We start from the raw sequence: 27,576 nt of genomic DNA, 5'->3' as shown, positions 1-27,576 counted from the left end.
TCTTAGAGTGTATCCGGAGGCACAAGGTATTGGTTAGTTCCCAAATGGTTATTAGCTTTGCTGATTTTATTAAGGTGGCATCTTCCAGGTTTCTCCACTGTAAATGTACTATTTCTCTTTGTAATGAGTAAATGTCTTGCAGGGACATACTTTGAGACTATGTAACTCTCCCGTTTTTCTTCAAACTTCCACTCACTAGTTTAGCATCCTTGGTGATTCTTGCCTGAAACAATTACTACGATTATGAATTCTTCTTTTAACTTACAGGTTAAAGGCATTTACTTTATTTATTAATAAAATAGATTAGCTCTGCCAGTGTGGCTCGGTGGTTGACCGTTGACTTATGAACCAGGAGGTCATGGTTTGATTCCTCATCAGGGCACATGCCTGGGTTGTGGGCTCCATCAGGAGGTAGCCGATCAATGATTCTCTCTCATCATTGATGCTTCTCTCTCTCCCTCTCCATTCCTCTCTGAAATCAATAAAAATATATTAAAAATAAAAGTAGTTTAATTGAAGTATAATTAACATACCATAAACTTCACCTGAGATAGTTGTACAATGCTCAAATTGTTCTAGATGTGGCCAGTGGGAGTCCCCTCCAGTTGGCTCCTGTGTCCTTTTGGCATATCTCCATCATTTTTTGAGCATATCTTTCCTTCAGATTACATCAGGATGTTTCTGGCTCATCTTGTACTTTCCCAGTTCTGGTCATGGAGTCAGCCATCTCCCCCAAGAAGCACTGTTTACTTTTAGTGAAGAACGGCATCCAGGAAACCAAGATCTGGGCACTAGAAGTACTTACTGCTTCTGTAGTGTGGCTGATTCTAGGCTTGCTCAGTGGACAGAGTTGGGAAATATGTGTAATCTTCTATATATGTACCATATGTAGTGAAACCATATGTACATATGTATGTAAATAATCCATACATCTATCTTATATATTTACTTTATATGAAAATCCATGAATTCCTATTGATATCTATAATACCAATCCCATACTAGGGTGTTCATCATAGCTTTTCCCTTTTCTGTATTTGTAACTCCATCCTCCAACAGTGAGAAACCTAATTCTCATTATCCACAAGAATTTTACTTATTTGCTCAATCCTAGGATACACATTCAATAGTTTCAGATTCATGCCCTAGCTGGTTTGGCTCAGTGAATAGAGCGTCGGCCTGCAGACTGAAGAGTCCTGGGTTCGATTCCAGTCAAGGACACAGGCCCAGGTTGTGGGCTCAATCCCTAGTAGGGGGCATGCAGAAGGCAGCCGATCAATGATTCTCATCATTGATGTTTCTATCTCATTGAGGTTTCTATCCCTCTTTCTCCCTCTCCACTCCTCTCTGAAATAATAAAAAAAATTTTAAAAAATAGTTTCAGATTCACTACCCATACAACTATAGAAGATAAATCTACTAACTAGAGGTCAGTATTTGTTACAGTGCTTTTTGTCTTTAACCTGATAAATACCATGTTCAAAAGTTACTTGGGTTAGTTCTTCCCATTCCCTTTGAGTGAGGCTGTGTTTAAAATGCAATTAAGGTTCTTCTGTTTCTGATTGTATTCTGTTTTAGGATCCCCCCGCATCCTTGTTACTTTTATTTATTTTTTTAGTATGTGAAACATGAACATGGTTTCAAAAGTCAGAACTATTCCGATAAGTAAACTCAGAAATATCACTTTGTCCGTTCCTTCTAGTCTGCTCCCACCCAGTGCCTCTAGGCAACCAGTCTCAATAGTTGCTGGTTTATCCTTCCTTTGTTTCTTTTTGTAAAGATAAGCAAATATACGTGTTTTCTTGTTAATGTTCACCAAGGATATTTTTTCCATTGATTTTTTTAGAGGGACTGGAAGGAAGGGGGGAGAGAGAAACATCAATGTGAGAGAGACATATCAACTGGTTGCCTCCTGAACCACCCTGACTGGGACCAGGGATCAAACCTGCAACCCAGGTAAGTGCCCTTGACTAGGAATCTAACCTGCGACCCTTTGGTGCACAGGCTAATGCTCTAACCACTGATCAACACTGGCCAGGGCACTTATATCATCTTGGTTTCTACATCAAGGTTTGTATACTATAGATACTATTGTGCATTTTGCTTTTTTATTTATTTCTTTTTTTTTTCTCACTTAACCGTATGTCCTGGAAACCAGTCCTCATCAGTTCATAGTTTTCTTCCATTGCTGTGTAAGATTCCATTGTGTGAATGTATCACAGTTTATTCAACCACTGCCTACGCCTAGGAACTGACATTGTTGCCTTCCCCCCACCCCACCCCCCAATTATCAGCCAAGCTACAATGAATAAACTTGTGCATATGTATTTTCACATTGTTGGAAGTTTATCTTTAGGGCAAATTGCCAGAAGCGGGATTGCTGGGACAAAAGAGAAACACATATTCATTTTGTTAGATGACAAATTCCCTTCCATTGGGGTTATAAAAAGGACATTTTAAAAAGCACAAAGAAGAAAAGCTGCTATTCATAAGAAAAACCAAACAGTCTTTCTTGCTGCCATTTAATAGTCCATGTTGGTTTTAAGATTGAGGGATTTAACTTTTAAAACACTGGTTTTTACAGAGTGATTAAATTTCACCAACATTGTTGGAACCTCTGTCGGTGGTTACACCCTCCCCACAACAACCTAATTCTGCCATCAGAAATGCCCATTTCTGGTGGGAAAAAAAGAGTAACTAATGTAATAATCTGAACAATAAAGATTTAATTAAAAAATGCAAAAAAAAGAGAAATGCCCATTTCATGGAGGCAGCAACTGATGTCACATATAATAAGCCGCAGGAGGACCGGTATCTGTGATTCAAACCTTGTCTGTCTGGGCTACAGGCGATTTTAGAGAGTAAGCCTTTGTTTCTTTGTGGGCTCCCAGGCTCCCCAGAAAATCTGATCCAAGCTCTCTCGTTAGGAATACTGAGAAAGAGAAAAGCAGCCCCCACATCCAGGACCTGGCCTCCCACTCACAGCTAGACCTTGGTGTTGTCCTGTTGAACATGAGCAATTGTATATAGACCATCAGCTTCAGACAAGGCCACTCTGCAACTGGGATAGATTGAGATAAAAGCAAGACTACTCCATAATCACATCTGAATACAGACAGAACAGGAGCACTGGTCAAGCCACACAGATGACCATCTGACCCTACCACACAGAACTTATCTGTAATCGTCCAGAGGAATAAACCTCCTTCTTTAGAAAGATCCTTTTTCAATGTTAGAAACCAATGCTTGATGAATACACACCTACACGACAGCTTTGGAGCAGAGCTGTAGTGACAGGCTGACAGCTGGACAGATAGGTCCCTCAGAGGAAGGGAGCAGAAGAGCCTAGAGCTCTGACATGCCTGGGAGGGCCATCTGCCTTGAATGGAGATCTAAGATGGGAAGGAGCTTTTACTTTCCTCCTGGGCTGCCTTTGTGCTGGTAGCTCTACTGCGTACTTAGAAGACTCCCTGGAGAGACCTCACGGTCCTTTTCTCACGCTGCCCTAAATTCTACCAGTGAGGCTTTGCCTTCTTCCACAAACATGTTAAACCACTTTTGGGAGACATTGGCATTTTACTATAAACTACCTTCTAATCTGTCACAGGAGTCAGAATTTCTGGTGGCTGAGAGATGAGGTAACTTTACTGCATAAACCTGAGGTTGTCCAAATGCTGGGCAGAGAGGGACCAAGGCTGCTAGTGATTACATTTAAGGATGCAGTGGTGGCCTACTATAGTAGGCAGGTATTCCTTTTGTCAACTTAGCACCCCTGCCTCTTCTATTAAACACCACCCTCCATTTTCTTTTGGTGACACACCTCACCCCACATGTAGTTCCTATGGGACTAACTCCCCCCAGCCCTTTCCAAAGCTCTAGGAGTGGACCCTTGACTAGCATAGTCTATCAGAGCAATCTCTCATCTTGTCCACAGAGCCAGGAGTGGGTATGTGACCCAAGCCAGACCACATGACCTATAAAGCTGGCACTACAGGGAAAGAGGTGTTTCTGTACTTTGGGGCTCCTCGCTGTTCAGGTGAAGGTGAGGTGGCCCAACATGATGGGCGACCATCACATGAGAAGAGCCTGCTGAGGGTGAAGCTGTCAAAAAGTAGAACCCACTTTCAGTGAGAGGTAGGGTTCTTAGATGTGGGGTGCCTACCCCATGCTCACTCTGCTTTGGTCTCTTCAGTTACCTAAGTCTCTTTTTCTTCAGCTGGTTTAATCTGTGCTTCTGTCACTTACAACCCCCAAATCCCTGAAGAATACATCCACCTCCCCACCTTCACATGCCCTGGTGGAGTTATTTGCTTGCTTGTTTATTTATTTATTTATTTATTTATTTATTTATTTATTTATTTATTTATTTATGTATGTATTTAATTTGCTCATTTTAAATGTTGGTCCTCTGAGGTCAGAGAAATGCCACAGCCAGGAGTCAGTTCCAAGGGCTGGAAGGGACCCCTCAGGCCTTGAATCCACCACTCTGGTACCTACAAGTTTCTTAGGCAGGCCTGGACCAAACTCTCTTCCTCACCAGCCAAGAAACTTGGAAACATGGGCTCCTGGCCAACTCTGCCTTTCAACCTATTTAGGTGACTTCTGGTGGTTTGGAGGGGAGTGCCTTTCCCCTACTTTTCTTTGGTTTGTCTCCAGAAGCAGGGCCTGGCTTGGGAGAGTTTCGGCTTCCAGCTGGTATGTTCTTGGAGACCATCTCTTTTTACCTAAAAGGTGGCTGCAAAGGTCCTCAGCAATTTCCACCTCTGAAGTGCAGATAGAGAAACCAAGGCCCTTAGAAATGACTCCCACCCCCAGGGCACCACAGAGTTACCTGTAAGGAATTCACTTTTCCTTATGCTCCTCCCCCTTTGTCCTCTAGGTCCCAGGATCGCCTGGGTGGGAGCATGGGAGTGCCAGAGAGAGCAGGCCAGGCATCACCTTACTGGCCAGGGACCTGCCCCCCTGATCCCATCATCTGGGAAGCAATTGCTGAGTGTCTTAGCCAAGGATGGAGTGATTGGCTCCTCCTGGGCCAGCATCGGGAAGGAGTCCCAAGCATCCTTTCCCAGATGTCTCCCACTGGAAATTCTGCAAAGTGAACAGACCTAATGACTGACGGCTGGTATTTATTGAGAGCTTACTGTATACTGAGCTATGTAAAGCGCTTTACATCCACCATCTCATTTAATCTTCTCCACACCACTGTCAGGCAGGAACCATGCATTTTATTGATAAGGAGACTGAGGAGGCCCAGCAGTTGAAACAACCCACCCAAGAATAAAGCCCTTCCCACAAGTGTCACCAGTACAGCGTCCAGGATGGCAATGGGGCATTTCAGCACCTGCAGGTCCTAAATAAACCCACCCAAACTACCACTGGAGGTGGGGAGCTGACTGTGTCTTGGATCTGAATTAAGGCACAGAACAAAGGGTGGGAACCAATGTGGGAGGCCAAAGGGGTCATTCCACATCCTCAGAGTGGGGATGTGTCACAGCTCCCCAGTCCACATCCTGTGCAAAGCACAGCCTCCTCCTTCCAGGAGCAGGGCAGAGCCCAGAATGGTCTGGATTAAGCTCTGTCTCCCAGTCCCAGCCCCTGAGAGTCACTTGAAGCAAGTCTCCTCCCTCTCAGTGACCTCAGCTATGCTATGAGCTGGTAGAGGCAGTTAAAGGATAACTTCCAAAATGATAATATCACGGCTCATACAAATATAAAATGAACATGCATCAAAGATCTTTTATTAATGAAAGAACTGGTAAGATGTTACCAATTCTTGAAGGAAAATCTGCAGAACAGATACATGTATAGGCTACCATGATACTGAAATGAATTTGCCAATAGATGCACTAGAATCTTTATAATCATCTTTTCTACAGGGCAGAATAAAATGTACCTTGGCAGGACCAAATGCATTTGCATGTTTACGAATGGGAAGTGTCAGCCCTGCACATGTTAACTCTTGTCTGTACAGGCCCAGAGACAGATGAACTGGGTCGGCTATACATCAGCATTCCTTTGAAGGGACACCTGGGGCTAGTTCTGTCCATTAAAAGCCTTTCAGAGTCTTTCCCGACAACGCATAGGACTGGTCTAGACAATGGCTGAGACTTTTCCGGCTCAGACGCACCCTGGGCTGAGGCGTGCCCAGCCCTCAGACTGTGACCACTTTCTGACTCATCTCCTGACTTCTTTGCCTCTAAAGACCTGGACGCTGAGGGGCGCCACTAGCTTGCTCACATGCTTTGGTGAACTTTAGAAAAAGAGGCCCCTTCCTCTTGATGGATGCAGCCCTAAGTCACAACACAGGGATGCAAGAGGGGCCCAGGCTACATTTCTGTCCCTGCTCTCCTCCTGGGCCAGGCATTCTTTGTCAGGGCACAGCCTGCTGCTGCCAGACATTCACAGTCAGTCAGCAGTGGGGCCCCCGGGGGGGGGGTTCTAAAAGCAAGTCATCGGTTTGGGGTTGAGGTGGGGGCACAGATAGGTCCTGACACTGCACCTGAGGGGATTTTGGGGTGGAAGCTAGGCAGGGCTGGGGTACTGAGACTAGAAGGAGAGACTCCTCTGCCCTCTCCAAACCTGCTCTACCTCTGAGTCAGACTTGGAATTCAGGAGTAGCAGTCACCCTTTGTTCAAGCAGAGCTTGTGTCTCCCCTGCGGCACCCCAGTGGGTTGGTGGGGGACTGGGGCTAGTGGTGGAGGTGGTCCCTCCTAGTCCAGGGTTGTGCCTCAACGAGGTCTGGCCTACCTGCTGCTGATGTGCCAGTGGGCATGGCTCCCCCAGCCCATTTCTAAGCATTGCCCCAGGAGGCAGGGTGTGAGGACTCAGAGGTGGCAGAGGAGCAGGAGGGGACCCAATCTTGGGGAGTAGCCACCTGTCTGCTCACTACTTGTGAGCTATTCTTTATATATATATATTTATATATATATATATATATATATATATATATAAATATATATATATATATATTTTTTTTTTTACAGAGAGGAAGGGAGAAGGATAGAGAGCTAGACACATCGATCAGCTGCCTCCTGCACACCCCCTACTGGGGATGTGCCCACAACCAAGGTACATGCCCTTGACCAGAATTGAACCTGGGACCTTTCAGTCTGCAGGCTGACGCTCTCTCCGAGCCAAACTGTTTAGGTCAGTGAGCTACTCATTTAGGTTAAATGCTTACCTGGGCCTGGGCTGTAGACAGGCGAGCTATTTGGCAATAAAGAGTACTGAGGCCTAGCCCTGGATAGAGCGTCAGCCCGCAGGCTGGAGTTGTGGGTTTGATTCTGGTCAAGGGCATGTACCTTGGTTGCGGGCTCGATCCCTGGCCCTGGGTGTGTGTGGGAGGCAGCCAATCGATGTGTCTCTCTCACATCGATGTTTATCTCTCTCTGTCTCTCCCCCTCCCTTTCACTTTCTCTAAAAAATCAATGGAAAATGTCCTCAGGTGAGGATTACCAACAACAAAAAAAGTCAAAGAAAAAGAAGTGTAGTGAGGCCAAGAAAGGGCAGGTGGCTTACCCTAGGCCTCTGTGGCCCATGGAATCTTAAGTGTAGGCTACCTGTTCCAGGGACAGAGAGACAATTCTCCTGCCACCAACCCCCATTCATCGCTGGGACCCTTTCAGGCCTAGACACTTGGTCTCCTACAAAAGTGATAAGAAAGCCACAAGCAGCTTCCTGACCCAACAAACTGCTGTCCCACTTCCAGGCCTTTGCCTTCTGAGTTTTCCTTGCCTTGACTTCTGTCTCCCTACTCCCATACCTGCATGTCCAGGCTCCCCATCCCATTGCTATGGGCTCCCCTCCCTCCGCCCCTGCCCCCCAGGGAGCCTTACCGGAGGCTCTTCTCCCTGCTCTGAGCAGTTTCCTGGCACCTCTGTGTCATATCATGGTGACTTACAAGCATTGCTCATTGCTCCTGGAGTCTGGCCACATTGTCTCTGGGTTGCAACAGAGCCCAGTGCAGTGCTCAAGTCAGGAGCACAGTGTTGAATGAAGAAAGGGGTGTTTCCCAAGCTCCAGTTTTGTCCCAAGTATCAAGATTTGAGAAAAGGAAAGTGGTCCTGACTTCCACTCCTCTGGCTCTGTGGAAAGCTGGATTCCTAGAGGAAGTGCATTCCTTGGTTTTCCTTACTGTCCCGGCCAGGTGTAGGTGGAAGTGAAGCTACACACCCATCCCCCACCCCACAGCCACACAGGCATGCACAGATGCCATATGTAGGCCCCCAAGAAGACACGGGCACAGACACCAAGATCCAAGCCCACAGATAGGCACATCTGAACACATGACCATACCCATGCATGGGCTCTTGGGGATACACGTTCACCCATGCCCTGACCCAAGCCCATGACCACACCTGAAACCATGCACACACACATGCATGGGCACCCAGAGTTACACATGCATAGATATGGAGGCCCAGGCCTATGCGCACACCTGTACCCATCCACACATAAACATTCATATGGGTTCCATGTGCACAAGCACCCAGACTCAGGCCCATGGACAAATATGCACTTGTGTGCACACACACATTTATGAGCACCTAGAGGTACATGTACACAGATGCCCAGGCCTGAACCCACGGATACACCTGCACTCTGCACACACATTCATGGCTGCCCAGAGGTCCCTGTGCAAAGACACCATGGTCCAGACTACTGGATACTTGTGCATTCATGCACACAGATGTGTGCTTTCATGAACCCCCCAGGGGACATGAAAATACCTATAGAAATACCTGCACCCATGCCACACACTTGTCCAGGCACATGCTCTCAAGAGTACATGTGTACTGATACCCAGAGTCAGCCATGTGTGCACCTGTTCCCTCACATCTTCCCCTTCAACTAGATAAAGAAGATGTGCCAAATTTTCCCTTCTGTCACTTGAATGCCTGTTTCCCTCAAACACGGCCGAGATATGGAGTCAGATCTGAAACTGAGATGCAATGTGTTAGTCTTCTCAGGCTGCCATAACAAAATACCACAGACTGAGTGGCTTAAACAACAAACATTTATTTCCTCATTGACCTGGAGGCTGGAAGTCCAAGACCAAGATGCCAGCAGGGTTGGTTTCTGGTGAGGACTCTCTTCCAGGATTGTAGACGGCCACCTTTCTACTGTCTTCACATGGCCTTTCCTCTGTGCATGTGTGTGAGGAAAGAGCACACTGGTGTCTCTTCCTCTTCTTATAATGCCACTAGTCCTATCAGATTAGGGGGATAGATACTCTTATGACATCACTTAACCTTTATTACCTCCTTAAAAGCCTATCTCCAAATGCAGCCACATTGGGGGTTAGTTAGGGTCTAACATATGAGTTTTGAGAGGACACAGTTCAGGTCCTAACAGTCAACAAACAAAGCACTACCTTTTTAAAAAAAATCCTCACCTGAGGACACTCCCTCCATTGATTTTCAGAGAGAGTGGAAAGGAAGGAGGAGTAGGGAGAAAGAGAGAAACACTGATGTGAGAGGGACACATCAATTGGTTGCCTCCTGCACCCGCTGACCAGGGCGGGAGATCGAACCTGCAAATTGAGGCCTTTCTGTGCACAGGCCAACACCTCAACCACTGAGCAACACCAGCCAGGGTAACAAATCCCCACCTTGAAGAACTTCAGGACTCTCAAGGCGTCTCCTTTTCCTTAGGTGCATTCCTGAGACATGTCTGTGCAGACACCACACAGAGAGGAGAAATCACAACAGGCATGATCACAACCCTCTTGTACACATATAATTCTTTATTGCTTGCAAAGCATTGCACTTAAAAAAAGTCATGTTTATTGAGGTATATTTTACATACAGCAAACTTTTCCCTTTGTAGCATACAGTTCTCTGAGGCTTGACAAACAAAAATAGTTGGTTAACTGCCACCAAAAATAGGACATAGAACAGTTCTCTCACTTCAAAGTACTTATTTTTTTTTCTTCATCTGAGGATATGTTTATATAGAGGAGGAGGAGGAGGAGGAGGAGGAGGAGGAGGAGGAGGAGGAGGAGGAGGAGGAGAGACTGTGTTGTAGACACCCCTGTGGGTTGAGAATGACTAGGGTGTGGTACCCCTTAGGTTACAAAGACTGGGGAATGGACACCCATTGTTGTTATACAGTTTGAAAAATTGACAAACCTGTGGTCAAACTGACTGGGGCATGTATACTTTTAGGGTGACACAGACTAGGTTATGGACAACCTGGGGCCACACACAATGGAAAGTAGTCATTCCTGTCACCACAGACTGGGGTGGAAACACTCCAGGAGCCACTCAGACGAAAGCACTCCACTGAGGACACATGGTCTGAGGTCATATGTACCTCTGTGGGCAAACTGACTCTGGTATGGGAAGTTCTGAAGTCCCACAGAGGGGTGTGGACACTCCTGAGTCACAGTCAGGGCTGGGCCGATGGAGAGGGGTGCTCCTGAGGTCAGAGACGGCCTGGGCCAGACTGGTCCCTCCTGGACCACACACATACGGGAGTGTAGACACCACTGGGTCACACAGAATGGAGATTAGACATTGCTCCTGTCACAGCTACTTGCATGTGTATACTTTGGATGTTACACAGATGGGGGCAGAACAACTAGGGACATACAGCCTGAGGTGAGTACACTCTCGAGGTAGAGAAGGCTGTGTTTATGTTCCTGGAAATTGAGATGTGAACACTACTGAGGTGACAGAGACGGGGGTGTGCACACTCCTGGGACCTCATAGACCAGTGATGGCGAACCTTTTGAGCTCGGCGTGTCAGCATTTTGAAAAACCCTGACTTAACTCTGGTGCTGTGTCACATATAGAAATTTTTTGATATTTGTAACCATAGTAAAACAACGACTTATATTTTTGATATTTATTTTATACTAGGGGCCTGGTGCACGAAATTCGTGCACTGGGTGTGTGTGGGGGGGGAGTGTCCCTCAGCCCAGCCTGCCCCCTCTCACATACTGGGAGCCCTCAGGCATTGACCCCCATCACCCTCCAATCGCAGGATTGGCCCCTTGCCTAGGCCTGACGCCTCTGGCCTAGGCGTTGGGCCCGGGCAGCAGGGACCTGCAGTGGCAGCGGGGGGTGCCGCGATTGCGCGGGCTCTACCCCTGCCTCTGCAGGATGCCTCTGGCTGAGGTGTCCAGCCCGGGCAGCGGGGACCCACAGCTGCAGCGGCCCCACGATCGTGGGCTTCGCTTTAGGCCCAGGCAAGGGGCCCCTAGCTCCTGGGACTGCTAGCTTCGACCCTGCCCAGCTCCCATCGCTGGCTCCACCCCTACTTCCTGCTATCACTGGCCAGGGCGGAAAAGGCACCTGATTCTCCGATCATGGCTGGGGGGCAGGGCAAAGGCAGCCCCAGGGCCACCTTTGCCCTGCCCCCCAGCTCTTAGCTCCCCCTGGGTTTCCGATCACTGTCAGTGGCAGGGGGCTTCTTCCTGCTTTCCCTTTCGCCTCCCTGCATTGTGCCTACGTATGCAAATTAACCGCCATCTTGTTGGCAGTTAACTGCCAATCTTAGTTGGCAGTTAATTTGCATATAGCCCTGATTAGCCAATGAAAAGGGTATCATCGTACGCCAATTACCATTTTTCTCTTTTATTAGTGTTGATATTTAAATGCCATTTAACAAAGAAAAATCAACCAAAAAAATGAGTTCGTGTGTCACCTCTGACACGCGTGTCATAGGTTCGCCATCACTGTCATAGACTGTAGTGTTGACACTGCTGGATTCTTATAGTCATGGGTATGGATACTCCCATGGTCACAGAGCCTTTTTCTTTTTAAAATATATTTTATTGATTTTTTTACAGAGAGGAAGGAAGAGGGATAGAGAGTTAGAAACATCGATCAGCTGCCTCCTGCACACCTCCTACTGGGGATGTGCCCACAACCAAGGTACATGCCCTTGACCGGAATCAAACCTGGGACCCTTCAGTCCGCAGGCCGACGCTCTAGCCACTGAGCTAAACTGGCTAGGGCCATAGAGCCTTTTGTGTGGACTCTTCTGTCATGTCTTCCCCGTGGTCACAATGACTTGGGTGGGAAGAATCCTGGGTTAACACTCTGTGGTGTGTCCCCCAACCCAAGGGTTACAGAGACTTGGTACGGACACTCCTAGGGTCACACAGTCAGGTGCAGAAACAATTAGGGTCACAGACTGGGATGTAGGGAATCCTGAGGTCACTGGACTGTGGTGTGGACAAAGAAGGTGAGTTTCTTTAAAAAAATGTTTTTATTGATTTTTTTAGAGAGAAAGAAGGGAGAGGGAGAGAGAGAAACATCAATGAGAGAGAATCATCGATCAGCTCCCTCACACAACTCCGGCATGTGCCTTGACCAGGAATCGAACTGGTGGCCTCTTGGTACTTGGGTGGATGCTCAACTGCTGAGCTACACTTGCTGGGCAGAAGATGAGTTTCAAAAGATATGGAAGTGAGCCTGGGCTGGCGTGCCTCAGTGATTGAGTGTTGATCTATGAACCAGGAGGTTATGGTTCAATTCCTGGTCAGGGCACATGCCCGAGTTGTGGGCTCAGTACCCAGTAGGGGGCATGCAGAAGGCAGCTGATCAATGATTCTCTCTCATCAATTATCTTTCTTTCTTTTTTTCTTTCTTAAATATATTTTTATTGATTTCAGAGAGGAAGGGAAAGGGAGAGTGTGGGAGCAGCTATAGGGTTAAGCCTCGGACTGACCTGTTGGCAAAGTCACAAACAAGTCCCAGCTTAGAGGGCACAGTCCTCTTAGCATAATTAGGCTTGACCTTATAATGCTCCCTAGATCTCATCTGGGAAGCTAATGGGCTGAGGGAGGTGCAGGAAGTGGCCAAAACAAGTGAAATTCACAAGGACAGTGTAACTATGGTAACCACTTGCTTGTTTACATCTGACTATAAAATAAAGGCTCAGCTTGCCTCTGGATCTCTCCGTGGCCTCAGCCAGGCATAGGGAAGATCCAAGGAGACACCTAGAATAAAGAGAGAACCTGGCTATGCTGATCATCTGAACACTGTCTCCATGTCGTTTATTCTTCACCGACTCTGTCCACACCTTTGGGAACCCCTGGACTGCTGGGGCTGGACCCCAGCAGGAGAGAGAGATAGAAACATCAATGATGAGAGAGAATCATTGATCGGCTGCCTCCTGCATGCCCCCTACTGGGGGTTGAGCCGCAACCGGGCATGTGCCCTTGACCAGAACCAGGGACCCTTCAGTCCACAATCAGAAACTCTATCCACTGAGCCAAACCAGCCAGGACTCATCATTGATGTTTTTATTCTCTCTCCCTTTCCCTTCCTCTCTGAAATCAATGAACTATATTTAAAAAAAAAAAAAAGATATGCAAGTGAGTTGCAGAAACCAGTTCTATCTGGGTAGCTCCTGTTTGCTAAACTATAGAAATTGAAGACTGCAGTCAAGACAGGCTATCTGACATTTCCTTGAGAGAAGAGATATAACATAAAAATTCTGTGGAACCCTTTGACATCTAATTAAATCTGTGGACCTCTTTTTTAAAAAAAATTAAATCTCTATTGTTGAAAGTACTACATATGTTCCCTTTTCCCCCCATTGACCCCTTCTAGCTCCCCTTCTTGCCCCAGGCCCTCACCACCCTATTGTCTGTGTCCATGGCTTATGCATATATGCATACAAGGTCTTTGGTTGCTCTCTTCCTACCTACCCACCCTCCCCTGCCTTCCCTCTGAGATTCCACATTCTGTTCCGTGCTTCCATGTCTCTGGATCTATTTTGTTCATGTTTATTTTGTTCATTAGATTCCACATATGAGTGAGATCATGTGATGCTTTCTCTCACTGGCTTATTTTGCTTAGCATAATACTCTACAGGTCTGATCTGTGGACCTATTAAAAGAATATTTTAAAAAGCATACACATGCAGCCCTGGCCAGTATGGTCAGTGGTTAGAGCGTCCACCCGCTCACCAATGGGTTGCAGGTTTGATTCCTGGTCTTGGTTGGGGCATGTGCAGGAAGCAACGAATCAATGTCTCTCTCTCCCTCTCTCCCCCTCCCTCTCTTCCTTCCACTCTCTCTAAAAACCAATGGAAAAAATATTCTCGGGTGAGAATTCACACACACACACACACACACACACACACACACACACACACAGCATGCACATGCAAAAACACACTCAGATACAAAAGATTGCTATGAAACCAATTGAATAGTACAGGGGTTCCTCAAAAAGTTAAATAGAACTACCATATGATCCAGGAATCCCACTTCTTGTATTTATCTAAAGGAGATGAAAACACTATCTCAAAGAGATATCTGCACCCCTATGTTCACAGCAGCATTATTCAAAACAGACAAGATATGGAAACAACCTATGTGTCTGTCGACGGATGGATTAATACAGAAAATGTAGTGTATGAATACAATGAGATATTAAAGCTGCATGTATGCCAATTTCACTCCTAAGAACTGATTGCTAGAACGTACAGCCATAAAAAATGAAATCCTGCCATTGTGACAATATGGATGGACCTTGAGGGTTAGGATTAGGGAGCTAAGTCAGACAAAGACCAAAACCAGGTGATTTCATTTATATGTGAAATCTTTAAAAAATGAACTCAGCCCTAACTGGTTTGGCTCAGTGGATAGAGTGTCAGCCTGCAGACTCAAGGGTCCCAGGTTCGATTCCGGTCAAGGGCATGTACCTTGGTTGCGGGCACATCCCCAGTAGGAAGTGTGTAGGAGGAAGCTGATCGATGTTTCTCTCTCATCGATGTTTCTAACTCTCTATCCCTCTCCCTTCCTCTCTGTAAAAATCAATAAAATATATTTAAAAAAATGAACTCAGAGAAACAGAGACCAGATTGGTGGTTGCCAGAGGTGGGGGTGGGGTAAGAGACATGGGTGAATGGTTAAAAGGTACAAACTTCCAGTTATAAATAAGTCATGTGGATGTAATGTATAGCATGGTGACTATAGTTAATAATATGGTATTGTGGCCCAGCCAGTGTGGCTCAGAGGTTGAGGGTTGGCCCATGAACCAGGAGGTCACGGTTCAATTCCTGGTCAGGGCACTTGCCTGGGTTGTCGGCTTGATCCCCAGTGTGGGGGTGTGTAGGAGGCAGCCAACCCATAATTCTCTCTCATCATTGATGTTTCTATCTCTCTATCTGTCTCCCTTCCTTTGAAATAAAAAAAGAAATTAAAAAAATAATATGGCATTGTGCATTTGAAAGTTGCCAAGAGAGATCTTAAAAATACCCATCAGAGGAAATTAACTATGTGAGGTGACATTTCACAATAAACTATGTGGCGAACATTTCACAATATGCATACATATCAAATCATTATGTTGCACACTTTAAATTCATGTCAATTATTTCTCAATGAAACTGGAAAAATTATGACCATCCATATTAATTTTTTTTGTCCTCACCTGAGGATATTTTTTCCATTGCTTTTCAGAGTGGGAGAAACATCAATGTAAGAGAGAAACATCAACTGGCTGCCTCCCACACGCACCCCAACTGGGGGTGGGGAGTGAACCTACAACTCAGATATATGCTCCTGTGGTGCTAGGGTCAATGCTAATCACTGTACCACACCGGCCAGGGCTGCCGTCTATATTAAAATGAAACAACATTGGGATGTAATAATATATGGCATTTTTATTAGTAAATCAAATTATAAGATATCCCATGATTTCAATTAGTGACGAACGTGAACAATATTTCATGATGCCCGTAAACCCTACTATAAAAATGAACTGATTTGATTTGGTTTGTCAGGAAAGTCGCAGGCACTGCTTTTATAACCATGATTTACTGCTAGAAATTCATATTTGGGAATAAAACTAAATTTTAGTTATATTAGTGAAAATAAAGATGTACTATTTTCCTCCATCATATTCATTGATACCGCTGGGAAGATTCAGAGAACAGGCAAGATTTCAGTCAAGAACCCCTTCTGTGGTTCAAACGAACTTTCCATGATGTTTCTTTCCTGGCTGTGTTCATGGTGGTCATTGCAGATTCCCACTCGAAGCTTGTGTTCAGGACCCAGTGACGAGATATTTGAAAAACAAGTTCATAAACACAAGTTCTGGTTCTCCTGACAGCAAACAGCTTCCAAGTTGTCACAGACTGCCAGCTATTAAAAGGTTAAAGAAAAAGTTTTAAACAAAAAATGCATTTCCCCACTTTCTTCTACTTAATCATTGTTTACCTGGCTACTAACATTTTTTTGTCAAGTTTCCTCCCTACTTTTATTTTATTATTATTTTATTTTTAAAATATGTTTTTATTAATTTCAGAGAGGAAGGGAGAGGAAGAGACAGAAATATCAATGAGAGAGAATCATTGATTGGCTGCCTCTTGCATGTCCCCTACTGGCCCACAACCCAGGCATGTGCCCTTGATGGGAATCAAACCTGGGACCCTTCAGTCTGCAGGCTGATGCTCTATCCACTGAGCCGAACCAGCCAGGGCTACTCCCTACTTTTATTATAAACAGTGACATACAGAAAAATACATAAAACATATATATGTTCTGTTTAATGAGTAATAGTAGGGTCTTATTTCATATAATTGTAGGATGTTCATTCTCATTACCGATATTGCTCTGCCATGAATAAACTATGATTTAATAAACCATTCTTTTTATTTTAATTGATTTCAGAGAGAGAGAGAGAGAGAAATATCAGTGATGAGAGAGAATCATTGATTGGCTGCCTTCTGCATGGCCCCTACTGGGGATGGAGCCTGCAACTCAGGCATATGCCTTGACTGGGAATCAAACCAGTGACCTTTTGGTTCCTGAGTCGATGCTCAATTGCTGAGCCATACCCAGCCGGGCTAACGACCCATTCTTCAGTTGATGGATGTTTGCACTGTTTCTAGTCCGGGGGTACTACAAATAGTGCCAGCTAGGAAATTTTAGTACTTATTTATAAGCCATTGTCAGAAAGGGATGTCCCTGAACTTGAGGGCCTCAGGATGAGAAACTCTGGCACTGACAGGTTTGGCCCACTTTGTTACAGGTAAACTGGCCCCTCACTGCTCCCTTGCACACCAGGCACAGTTCCGCCTCAGGGCCATTGCATTTGCTATTTCCTCTCCCTGGAATGCTCTCCCTAGATAGATACATGGATTCCATCCCTCATCTCCTTCAGGTCTCCGCTCAAACGTTACCGCAGTGAGGCCTTCCATGCCAACACTTTTAGAAAGTGCACACTGCCACCCCCAGAATTCCTGATTCTATTTACCCTGATTTACTTTAACTTTTTTCATATCCATTATATATATATATAATTGATTTCAGAGAGGAAGGGAGAGGGAGAGAGAGAGATAGAAACATCAATGATGGGAGAGACTCATTGATCGGCTTCCTCCTGCATGCCCCCTACTGGGGATGTAGCCCAAATTCTGGGCATGTGCCCTGACTGGGAATCTAATTGTGACCTCCTGGTTCAGGGACCAATGTTCAACCACTGAGCAACATCGACTGGGCCAATATTACTTTTACACATTATATATAAAATACTAGAGGCCTGAAGCACGAAATTCGTGCAAGAGTAAGCCTTCTTGCCCTAACCAGTTTGGCTCAGTGGATAGAGCATCAGCCTGTGGACTGAAGGTTCGATTCCGGTCAAGGGCATGTACCTTGGTTGTGGGCACATTCCCAGGAGGGGGTGTGCAGGAGGCAGCTGATCGATGTTTCTCTCTCATCGATGTTTCAAACTCTCTATCCCTCTCCTTTCTCTCTGTAAAAAATCAATAAAAAAATATATTTTTTTAAAAAGAGTAAGCCTTCTTTCTCCCAGCTGCTGGCACCGGCTTCCCTTTGGCACCTGGGTCCCAGGCTTCCCTCCGGCACCAGGACCCAGGCTTCCCTCTGGCTGCCAGCAGGCACCCAGGACTTGGGCTTCCCTCGCAGCCCGGCTTCGTCTGGAAGGACGTCCGGTCTAATTAGCATATTACGCTTTTATTATTATAGATATGTCTATATAAAACACATTATATTACAATACAGGCTATATAAATACATAGTGAAATGCAAGCTATAAGTGTGTATTTATGTGTGTGTGTGTGTGTGTGTGTGTGTGTGGAGGGAAACTCCTGTATTCAGACCATTTTATTTATTACCTCTTCCCCAATCTAGAATCTCTACCAGGGTGATGGTATTTCCCTGTTTTCCCCACTCTACCTCCAAACCTAGAACAATGCCCAGCACACAGTACAGGTTTAATGTTTACCGAATGCCTCAATATGTAATATGTAAAATGCTTAAAGCAGTTCCTGACATACAATTTCAGATGCTTAGTAAAGGTTTGCTGAATGAAATCTTATCAGTTGATGTAAAAATTATCAAAGGTGAAATTTTACTGATCTTTTTCTTTTTTCTTTTTAACTGATCTTTTTCTTAAAGGTGTCCTTTACTCAAACTCTTAGATAAAAAGGCAGATTTACCTTGATGTGTTAAGCTGAACAATTCATTCCACTGTCTTCCACCTACTCAAGAAAAAGAAAAGAGTCTCAGATGTTTGGCTAAGCTTTTCCATTCATTGTAGTTGGTTTTACCCATTGAATTTTACAGCTATTGGGAGGCAGGGAAGAGAATTTTGACCCCAGAAGCCACATGATTTGGGGGCAGAAAGAGGAGTACTGGGAAGGGTCACTATGGACACAGAGAAAGGGCACAGCAGTGCCCTGGGCCATGTTTCCAGACCTCAGAGGCCATCAGGGTGTGGCGCTGTGGGGCAGCCAGGGGCTGGGGCAATGTTTTCACTGTGTTGATGGGGCAGTCCTGGGAGCGGATCTCCTTGGCCAGCCGCCCCTTCTTCTTCAACATGCAGGCTTCCTGGTATGGCGGCGAGATGGGGGGCTGCGTGGGCGGCATGTACTTGTACTCCGAGCCATCCTCCAGCTGCAGGGACACATAGCGGGAAGATGGTGAGGATCTGGGAACCTAGGAGAGCACCCCCCCCTCCATCTGCCTACTGTCAGTTGGGCACTCACGTCCAGTGGGTAACTGCGGTCCGAATCATAGGAGCTCAGGTCCCCACAGGCCACAAATGGAACAATGATGCGGGTGGGTCCATCTAATTGGTTGAGATCTGGATCTGACAAGCAGGGAGAAATAAGACAGGACAAGGACAAGGACAAGGCTGGGATGCCTGGGATCAGTTATGAATTGGGCTGCAGCATGGGTACCGAGGCCTCCCCATTTATCCACCAGCTACTCTCACCCTCCTCCACCGGAAATCCTTTATTTGGTTCAGATCACTTTCTCAGGGAGGCCCTCCATGATCACCTCTCTAAAATATCAGCCCCACTGCTTTTTTTCACACTGCACTTTTATGTCTATCTGCCTTTCTATCATATACAGCCTGAACCTTGTCTCACTCAATCATGCTTGCTACATGAGTAGGCTCTGTGCCCTTTCCCACAAAGAGCCAGGTGAGCCCAGCTGGTGTGGCTCAGTGGTTGAGCATCAACCATGAACCAGGAGGTTATGGTTCAATTCCTGGTCAGGGTACATGCCTGGGTTGCAGGCACAGTCCCCAGTAGGCGGTGAGCAGGAGGCAGCCAATCGATATTTCTCTCTCATCGATGTTTCTATCTCTGTATCCCTCTCCCTGCCTCTCTCTAAAAAAATAGCTAGGCGTAAGAACCTCATGGGGCAAAATTCCATGTGGAACCTCATAGGATTTCCACATGGGGATGTGACTGAATCTTCCTAGGCTATAATCTCCTTAGGTGGGTGTCTCAACTGGGGCAGAGCTCAGACCTTCCTGGGACAGAATTTCACCAGGTCCAAGAGTAGTTATTCCCAGTTATCGCTAGAGGACTGGGCTGAAGATCCTCCTGGGATATAATATCCATATGGGGGGGGGGATTTCCACCAGAGGGTGGGGCTGAGTCTCTAGGCCAGTGATGGCGAACCTTTTGAGCTCGGCGTATCAGCATTTTGAAAAACCCTAACTTAACTCTGGTGCCGTGTCACATAAAGAAATTTTTTGATATTTGCAACCATAGTAAAACAAAGATTTATATTTTTGATATTTATTTTATATATTTAAATGCCATTTAACAAAGAAAAATCAACCAAAAAAATGAGTTCGCATGTCACCTCTGACATGCGTGTCATAGGTTCGCCATTACTGCTCTAGGGACAGAATTCCCATTAGGAACAGAGTCTCTACCAGGGGGTGAGGCTGAGAGTCCTCCTGAGACATAAATTCCAAAGGGGGCAGTCTCCCCAGGGACTAGCACAAGGCTCTGGCTCTCACCGTAAGAGTGGTCCAGCAGGGGTTTGGTCAGGTCTGGCAGGAAGCCCTCAGGGGGGTCATAACCCTGACAGACAGCGAAGGCCTCTGTGGGTGAAAAGTAGAGTGAGGGGCGACTGTCATCTCCACCTCGGGGCAGGACATGTCCCTGAGGTGGCATTGACTGCCCAGCCCTTCCGCCCCACTGACCGATGCTGGAGTTCCGGCTGCTCCTAGGCTTGGCACAGAGCACGTTGGAAAAGAAGACACGCAGCTGACTGTAGAGCAGTGTCACATCCCGGCCTCGGAAGATCTGCAGGGTGGAGAGGCAGAGATGGAAGCATGAGGGCGACCCTCAGGGACCCATCTCTGTCCCCCACTAGGTTTCCCGAGGCTTACCTTGGCTACAAAGCAGCCCCCTGGCTTCAAGACATGTGTAGCAATGTTCAGAGCCTGTGGACAGGACAGATAGCTAAGGCTGAGGTAGAGATAGCCAGGAGGGGGCCAAACGGAGGCAAGGGCAGCCAGGGTTACTCACGGCTAGGAGAAGCTGGGCCTGCATATACTCATCAACATCATGGAGGCCAGTTACTGCGGCAAGAGGAACGGCATTAGGGGCAGGGGGCATCCAGTTCTAGCTATCTTCTTGTCCCAGAGAGGTTAGAAGGCTAAAAACATTTCCCAGCCTCTCTTATTGCTAAGGTTCTGCATGCAAATTAATATTTTTCAACTAGATGCACATTCTGCGCTCCTAACCCCTAGGAGCTCATTTTAGTTCTCAAAACAACCTTATCGGCATTTTTATCATCATTTTTTAACCTCCAGTTCAGATTCTTTTTTTTCCAGCTCAGATTCTTAAATGCCAGACTCAGATCAGAGTTGACATCTCAGACTTGAGCTGTCCAAAACCAAACTCTTGCCCTTCCTACCCAAACCTCTTCCTCTCACCATCTTCCCTTGTCTCATCTGATCCTGCCAGTTGTTCAGACCAAAAACCTTAGTTACCTTTGACAAGCTCCATTCTCTCCTCACACCCATATTCAAGCCATTTGTAAATCCTGTCGGCCCTACTTTCAAAAGATCTCCTGAACTGACCCTCTTCTCATCACTGCTGTCATCACTCACCTGGACTATTGCAATGGCCTCCTCCTCCCCAGGCCCCTCGGCTTACATCCTCGCCCCTCACACTGCTCACAGCAGCCAGAGGGATCCTGTCACAACCCAGAGTCAGGCATGGCCCTCCACTGCTCATAACCCTCTCATGGTTTTCTCTGAGTTCTCATCTCAGTGAAAAAGTCAAAGTTCTTACTGTGGCCCCTAAGGATCCACACAAGGATCTGTCCTCTTGTCACCTCATGACCTCACCTCCTACCACTCTCCTCACTCTGATCCAACCACACTGGTGTTCACACACACCAAGCACCCTCCCACCCCAGGGCCTTTGTACAGCTTGGTCCTTTTGCCTGGATTGTTCTTTCTCCAGGCATGCCTCTGGCCCACTCTCTCACCTTTAGGTCTTTGCCATAACTTCAGTGAAACCTTCCCTATCCACTTTATTTAATATTCCAATAGGTACTCCCCCTCCCCCTTTTCATTGATTTCCCCATGGTGCCTATCACCTTTTGATATGCCACAGAGCTCAATCATGTTTCTTTTCTATCTGTTCCCACTAGAACACCAGTTCTATGAGGTCAGAGATTAGTGCACTTTTATTCACAAATGTTTTCCCAACATGTAGAACAGTGCCCGACACACAATAGATGCTCAGTAAGTGTGTGTTGAATGGATGATTGACTGAATGACAAAAATGAATGGGCAGGAAGGTAGATTGGAGAGCTGCAGAGAGAAGAGAGACAAGATATGAAAGGAGGGAACTGTGGACAACAGACAAAATTGAAGTGGTAGAGTATGAGGAGGGAGAAGATGGAGGCAGAGAGCACCTTTAGGTCTTTGCCATAACTTCAGTGAAACCTTCCCTATCCAGATGTTGGGAGAAGTTGCCAGATGTAGGAAACAGCTGACAGAGGAGGAGAGAGGCAGGGAGTTGACTTGGTGAAAGAAGCCAACAAAATGGGAAATACAGAAAGACACACATGGGACCCCCCGCCACCTGGTCTCCCAACCCTTGTTTACCATCGGGAGCCCCGTCACACACCACTAGGTCCGCGGGGCAGCCCTCAAAGTGCCGGATGATCTCCTTGGCAGTGGACAGCTATGAAAGAGAGGGCGGATGAGTAGCCCCAAGGTCCCCGCATGCTGTGGCCATCTGACCCCACCTGTCCATGGCCCTGGCCCACAGGCCCAGAGTCAGACAAATGCTCATGCTTTGCCTGTCTAAGACCACACTCTGTCTCTGAGGACCCAGTCCCATAATTTTTTGCCAGCTCTCTCGGATGACAGCCTGCTGGCTCTGTTTCTCTGCTTCCTTGTCACACTCTCTCTGGTTCTCTCGGTTACTTTATTTCTGTCTCTCTCAGTCTGCTTCTCTGTCTCTTCCACTTTCTGTAGCCCCCAGGTGAGAGGATCTTCACCCAGGAAACACCTCCCACACCCTCAGCCATGCTCTTACCTGGGTGATGTCCCCCTGGATCTGTAACACACCTGGTAGTGGAGCCATAGCTTGAAGGTCCACAGCCACCACATGGCCGGACCCCTGTGGACTCCTGTGGACAACAGGACCCATGTCAGCCCAGTTTTCACTCCTGGCCCGCCCTCCACCTAGCCTGCCCTCCAGGAACGCCCCCATCTGGGACTCCACACTCACCCAATCTTCTGGCTCAGCACCTGGCTCCAGCTGCCCGGGGCTGCACACAGGTCAACTGCCCGTGTCACACCTGAGCACACAGGAAGGTGTAGTGTCAGATGCACCTACTGCTCCAACCCGGGACCCTGCAAAATTCATCCCTCTCCCCTTGGGAGCTCCCACATCTCTCTTCTGCCCAGGGCCCCAAGATTTCTTGAGTATCTGCACACCTTCCTGTTTGGCCCCTGCCTCACAGACCCTTCAAGTTAGCCCACCCACCACAGATCGCTCGGCAGACCTAGTTCATTTGTCTGTTCCCTGTGCCTGCCCCATCCCCCAGTGATTCTCCTGCCAGGTGGAGACCTTGGAAGAGTTGGAATTCCTCATTGAGTTGTAGCAGCTTGAAGGCACTGCGGGCACGCCAGCCATTTTCCTTGGCCAGGCGGTAGTAGACATCCCGCTTGTCCTTCGACGTCCGTCCCATCTCGCACACTGTTTGCCCAGGGACCTGCCAACAGTAAGTTGATGCCATCCTGTATCAGTAACTGGGTGAGTGGACCACCACCTGTGTCTGTAGGTCTGTGAAACCACACTGGGCTCATCTGACCCATGTGATAGCTCACTCAGCAGATCAGAAGACTGGAACCCAGTCACCGATCCCACTGACCTCACAGAGCCTGAACAACTCCAGACTGAACCTAGGCTCCACCACCCACCACACAGATCCCCCAAAACCCAAACTTATCTCATAGATGAATCATTACTGATCCTGTCAACCTCCACTCTTGTTACCCACACTCCACATATTACACCCGAGACTATCAACCCTTCTCTGCCTACCTTATCCCCATTAACATCTCACTGTCTCCCCAGATGTCCTCATTGCCCCTAGATTAATATAGCCCTGTTAGCCCCACATTAATCCCTTGCTTTCATCCCCCTTATATTAATACTACATCATTGTACTCCCCACCTCCTTAATAGCTCTCTCCCTACCCAACTCTTTATTAATCCCTGAAATGATTAGGTCCCCAGTAATTCCTTTATTACTGCATCGTTATCAACACCCATTGATGCCTGGGGGATCATGGCCTATTAGTTCCCATTAAGCTCTCAATTGTTATGATTTATCAGCCCCCATTAATTCAGCCCTCCAATTGATCTCTCATAGATCACACCATTGGTAGCTTGTAATTCCTTCATTACCACACACTCATGTTAATCCTGGATGATCAGTTTCCCATTCTCCCCTCACTGCACATTTGCCCCCCCAGTAATGACTTGATGATCACCTCCCAACACCTTACTATTACCCTTTCTTTGCTCAATTACCATTAATTCCTCAATGATCATGCCATGATAACCCATTAAAAGCCTTTGACTACAACACCTGTTCGTCTCTCATTTCCTCTTCTTGACCACTGCTTCCATTAGTTCCTTGATCATGACCCCCACTGGGCTCTATTATTCCCTGCATAGCCTCACCATTATCTTTTCAATTACTATGCCCCACCACTCTTCATTAATCATCAATCCCTTAGGGCAGTGGTTCTCAACCTTCCTAATGCCGCGACCCTTTAATACAGTTCCTCATGTTGTGGTGACCCCCACCCATAAAATTATTTTTGTTGCTACTTTATAACTGTAATGTTGCTACTGTTATGAAAGGTCATGTAAATATCTGATAGGCAGGATGTATTTTCATTGTTACAAATTGAACATAATTAAAGCATAGTGATTAATCACAAAAACAATATATAATTATATATGTGTTTTCCGATGGTCTTAGGCGACCCCTGTGAAAGGGTCGTTGGATCCCCAAAGGGGTCGCGACCCACAGGTTGAGAACCGCTGCCTTAGGGATCACATCCCCATTTGCCTTCCATTATCTTCTAGTTGCTCACTCTAGCACCTCCTCATTAATCAATGAACACACCCCTATTGGGCCCCATGAACGTGTCGACCATTAGCCCCTATTGATTCCTCCCATCATATCCCCACCAGAGCTCCGTACACTCATACCTGCCCCAATGAACAGCCCTCTGGTCACACCACCGTTCCCTCCTCCCCTCCTCTATATTAACTCAAAGACCATGTGCCTACTGGGGCCTTCAGATCCCCCTCAAGGCGGATCCGCTGATCTCTGGACCCCTGACTACCCCAGCCCACCCCGCGATCGTAGTCCCCTTCTACTCACCAACCCTGGGTCTGCAGCCTCCCGGGTGTCAGCCGGCCAGACTACTAGCTGCAGCGACAAGGGCGAACTTCTCTCCTTCCCTCGCTGGCGGGACGATGCAGTCGTGCCTCAACTGTCCTCCGTGCCCCAGGGCCTTCGGTAGCTTTCGAAGTGGGGAGGAGCGGGACACGAGAGTCCGGTCCGCCAGCAGCCCGAGTCAAACCGGTGAGAAATCGTAGCGCTTCAGTTTCTGTTCTTAGTTGCTCGGAATGCCAATCGCGCACGCCTGCGGGCTACTGCAGCGGGGCAATCCTGTCATCGTGGAATGCGGAGGCTCCTGGGAGGTCCGGACCAACCCGAACTTACAGCGCGTGTCCCGTCACCTTGTGTCTACGTAGCTGGACGGGAGAACTGCGGTTCCCAGCATGCAAAGTGCATGACCAAAGCTGCTGAACTCGCGCATGCGAGCTGACGTGTAAACTGCCTTTGTTCTTTTGTCCCAAGGCTAAGATCGACTTTCTCCTCGCTCCTTCCTTCTCAGTGGGCGGTGCGTGGACTACATTTCCCAAAATGCTGCGAAGTGAAATTAGGCTGGGAGGTAGACGGGGGAGGAGGGAATGTGGGTTAAAGTGCATTAGCTCCGCAGCAATTTTGCATTTCACTTCCTCAACGTGATGCTGCCCATTTTAGAACTTCAGTTTCTCCACCTGTGAAATGGGGAAATAAGTACTACCGATTTCACAGAGTTATTGGGAAGAATAAATACCTATTCACAAAAGAAACGTCTCCACCTGTGGAGGATTTTATAAGAGTTTATTTGAGCCAAACTAACAACATATGCTGGGGGAGCAAGATCTCAAATGTTCCTGAGGATAACAGTTTTGCAGCTTCCTTTATGCATTTGAAATTAAGGAGAAAGCATACATGGAAAATTGGAGACAGCAAGGCAGGGATTGGATTACAGGATAGTTAAGATTATGTCTTCTCTTGATGGTTAATACCCCCTTTGGAGGGTATTACTTCTGATATTTCAAAGGTGTGTTAATCTAGATGCACAAGAATAATGGACAGGACTGGCTTAAAACCTTTCCATAAAGAGGTTACAGGCCTAGGGCATAACTACACACTAGCCTTGTGTAATTCTGTGTTCTTCAAACATTCTTAACTCCGACCCACAAAAAAACAAAAAACCCAAAACCCCCTATACATCCCCACCAGTGCAAAGGCAAATATAATGGAAGCATTTATTATACAGTTTACCATGTGCCAGGCACTATTCTAAGTGCTCTCAATGCTGTGCTGGTAAATGGTTAACAACCAACTATTTGAGGGGAGAGAGGGAGGAAGCCCTGATTTCAAACATTTGCCAATTTCCATGGTTTACACAACTGTCATCTTGCTAGATTTCAAGTTACCAATATGTTGTCACGGAACACTGAAGTGCACCATTATGTAATATTTTTATCTTACAGTTAAAATAGGGGATAAATAACCCCAAGAGCATAGAGAATCGTGAACTGTAATAAAATAAGTGATGAGTTTTGAGTATTTATCATCTTTAAAAATACATAATTTATTTAATTGTAAGTTTATATCATTTTGTTTTTAATAGCAGCTGTGTTTAACAACCAGTTCACAAAATTCCTGAAAATTGATCAAGTAATCTGTACAAGTAGGTTCCAGAGCAGTGCTAAATCCTTTCCTTGAGCTCATTTTAATCCTTATAACAACCATATGAGCAAGTTACTGTAATTATCCCCAATTTATACATGAGGAAATAGAAACAAGGGAGGATGTATAGTAAGTCCTCCCTTAACATTGTAAATATGTTTTTGGAAACTGGGACTTTAAGTGAAATGACATCTAATGAACAAAACCAATTTTACCATAAACTAATTGGTATAACAAGAATTAAGTTTCTACAGCAAAAGTATCAATCCTGAAAATAAAGTTCAAACTTCTAAAAAAAATATCCCAAACACTTGTAATATTAAACATTGAAATAAATGTAAGCTATGCATACATTTGAGAAAGATTAATAATAATAAGAAGAAAGATTAATAAAAACAAGTAAGATACTTATTTTCTAACCCACTTATTCCAGTTCAGGGTCATAGTGGTTAGAGCCTATCTCAATAGCTCAGGGTGGAAGGTAAGACCGAACCCGGGACAGGATGCCCTTCCATTACAGGATGCACTCACATACATACCCACACTAATTCACTTTGGGACAATTGCATATCTTTGGGATGCGTGAGGACACTGGAGTCCTGGAGAAAACCCATGTAGACATGGGGAGAACATGTGAACGCCACATAATGGCCCCGATCAGAATTGACTTCTTTTCCCTCATCAATGGCATAACAAAACAACATTGAACAAAAGGATGTTATTTGAGGACTGCTTGTACTGAAATATATATATTAGGTAT

The 27,576-nt window shown here is 46.3% G+C and overlaps 1 protein-coding gene across 2 annotated transcripts; it reads right to left on the bottom strand.

Annotated features, from left to right (window-relative positions):
• Positions 1–15,608: 15,608 nt before the first annotated feature.
• Positions 15,609–25,579, bottom strand: FTSJ1 (FtsJ RNA 2'-O-methyltransferase 1). 2 transcript variants are annotated; one of them, XM_059680437.1, is made up of 13 exons: positions 25,167–25,579; positions 23,333–23,477; positions 22,991–23,060; positions 22,796–22,889; positions 22,360–22,438; positions 20,765–20,817; positions 20,626–20,679; positions 20,437–20,539; positions 20,251–20,334; positions 18,977–19,074; positions 18,687–18,884; positions 18,428–18,469; positions 15,609–16,109 (listed from the first exon to the last, which is right to left on the bottom strand). In XM_059680437.1, exons 2-12 carry the CDS (start codon positions 23,451–23,453, stop codon positions 18,437–18,439), a joined length of 987 nt encoding a protein of 328 aa, XP_059536420.1. In that variant the 5' UTR covers positions 23,454–23,477; positions 25,167–25,579; the 3' UTR covers positions 15,609–16,109; positions 18,428–18,436. The 2 variants fall into 2 exon arrangements, with proteins under 2 accessions (XP_059536420.1, XP_059536419.1); XM_059680436.1 differs by having other exon boundaries at positions 18,977–19,080; positions 25,167–25,578.
• Positions 25,580–27,576: the final 1,997 nt, after the last annotated feature.

This window comes from Myotis daubentonii, chromosome X (assembly GCF_963259705.1).
Source record: "Myotis daubentonii chromosome X, mMyoDau2.1, whole genome shotgun sequence".
Classification (NCBI taxonomy): Eukaryota; Metazoa; Chordata; class Mammalia; order Chiroptera; family Vespertilionidae; genus Myotis; species Myotis daubentonii.
This window is presented reverse-complemented; position numbering and strand designations above follow the sequence as displayed.

Bases quoted from the DNA above. Each gene is read 5' to 3' on its own strand.
- FTSJ1 (XM_059680436.1), bottom strand. From the start codon at position 23,453: ATGGGACGGACGTCGAAGGACAAGCGGGATGTCTACTACCGCCTGGCC. The intron at 23,061-23,332 runs GTCTCCACCTGG...CTGTGTGCTCAG, and splicing joins GGAATTCCAACTCTTCCAAG to GTGTGACACGGGCAGTTGAC. The intron at 20,335-20,436 runs GTCAGTGGGGCG...TTTCACCCACAG, and splicing joins CAGCCGGAACTCCAGCATCG to AGGCCTTCGCTGTCTGTCAG.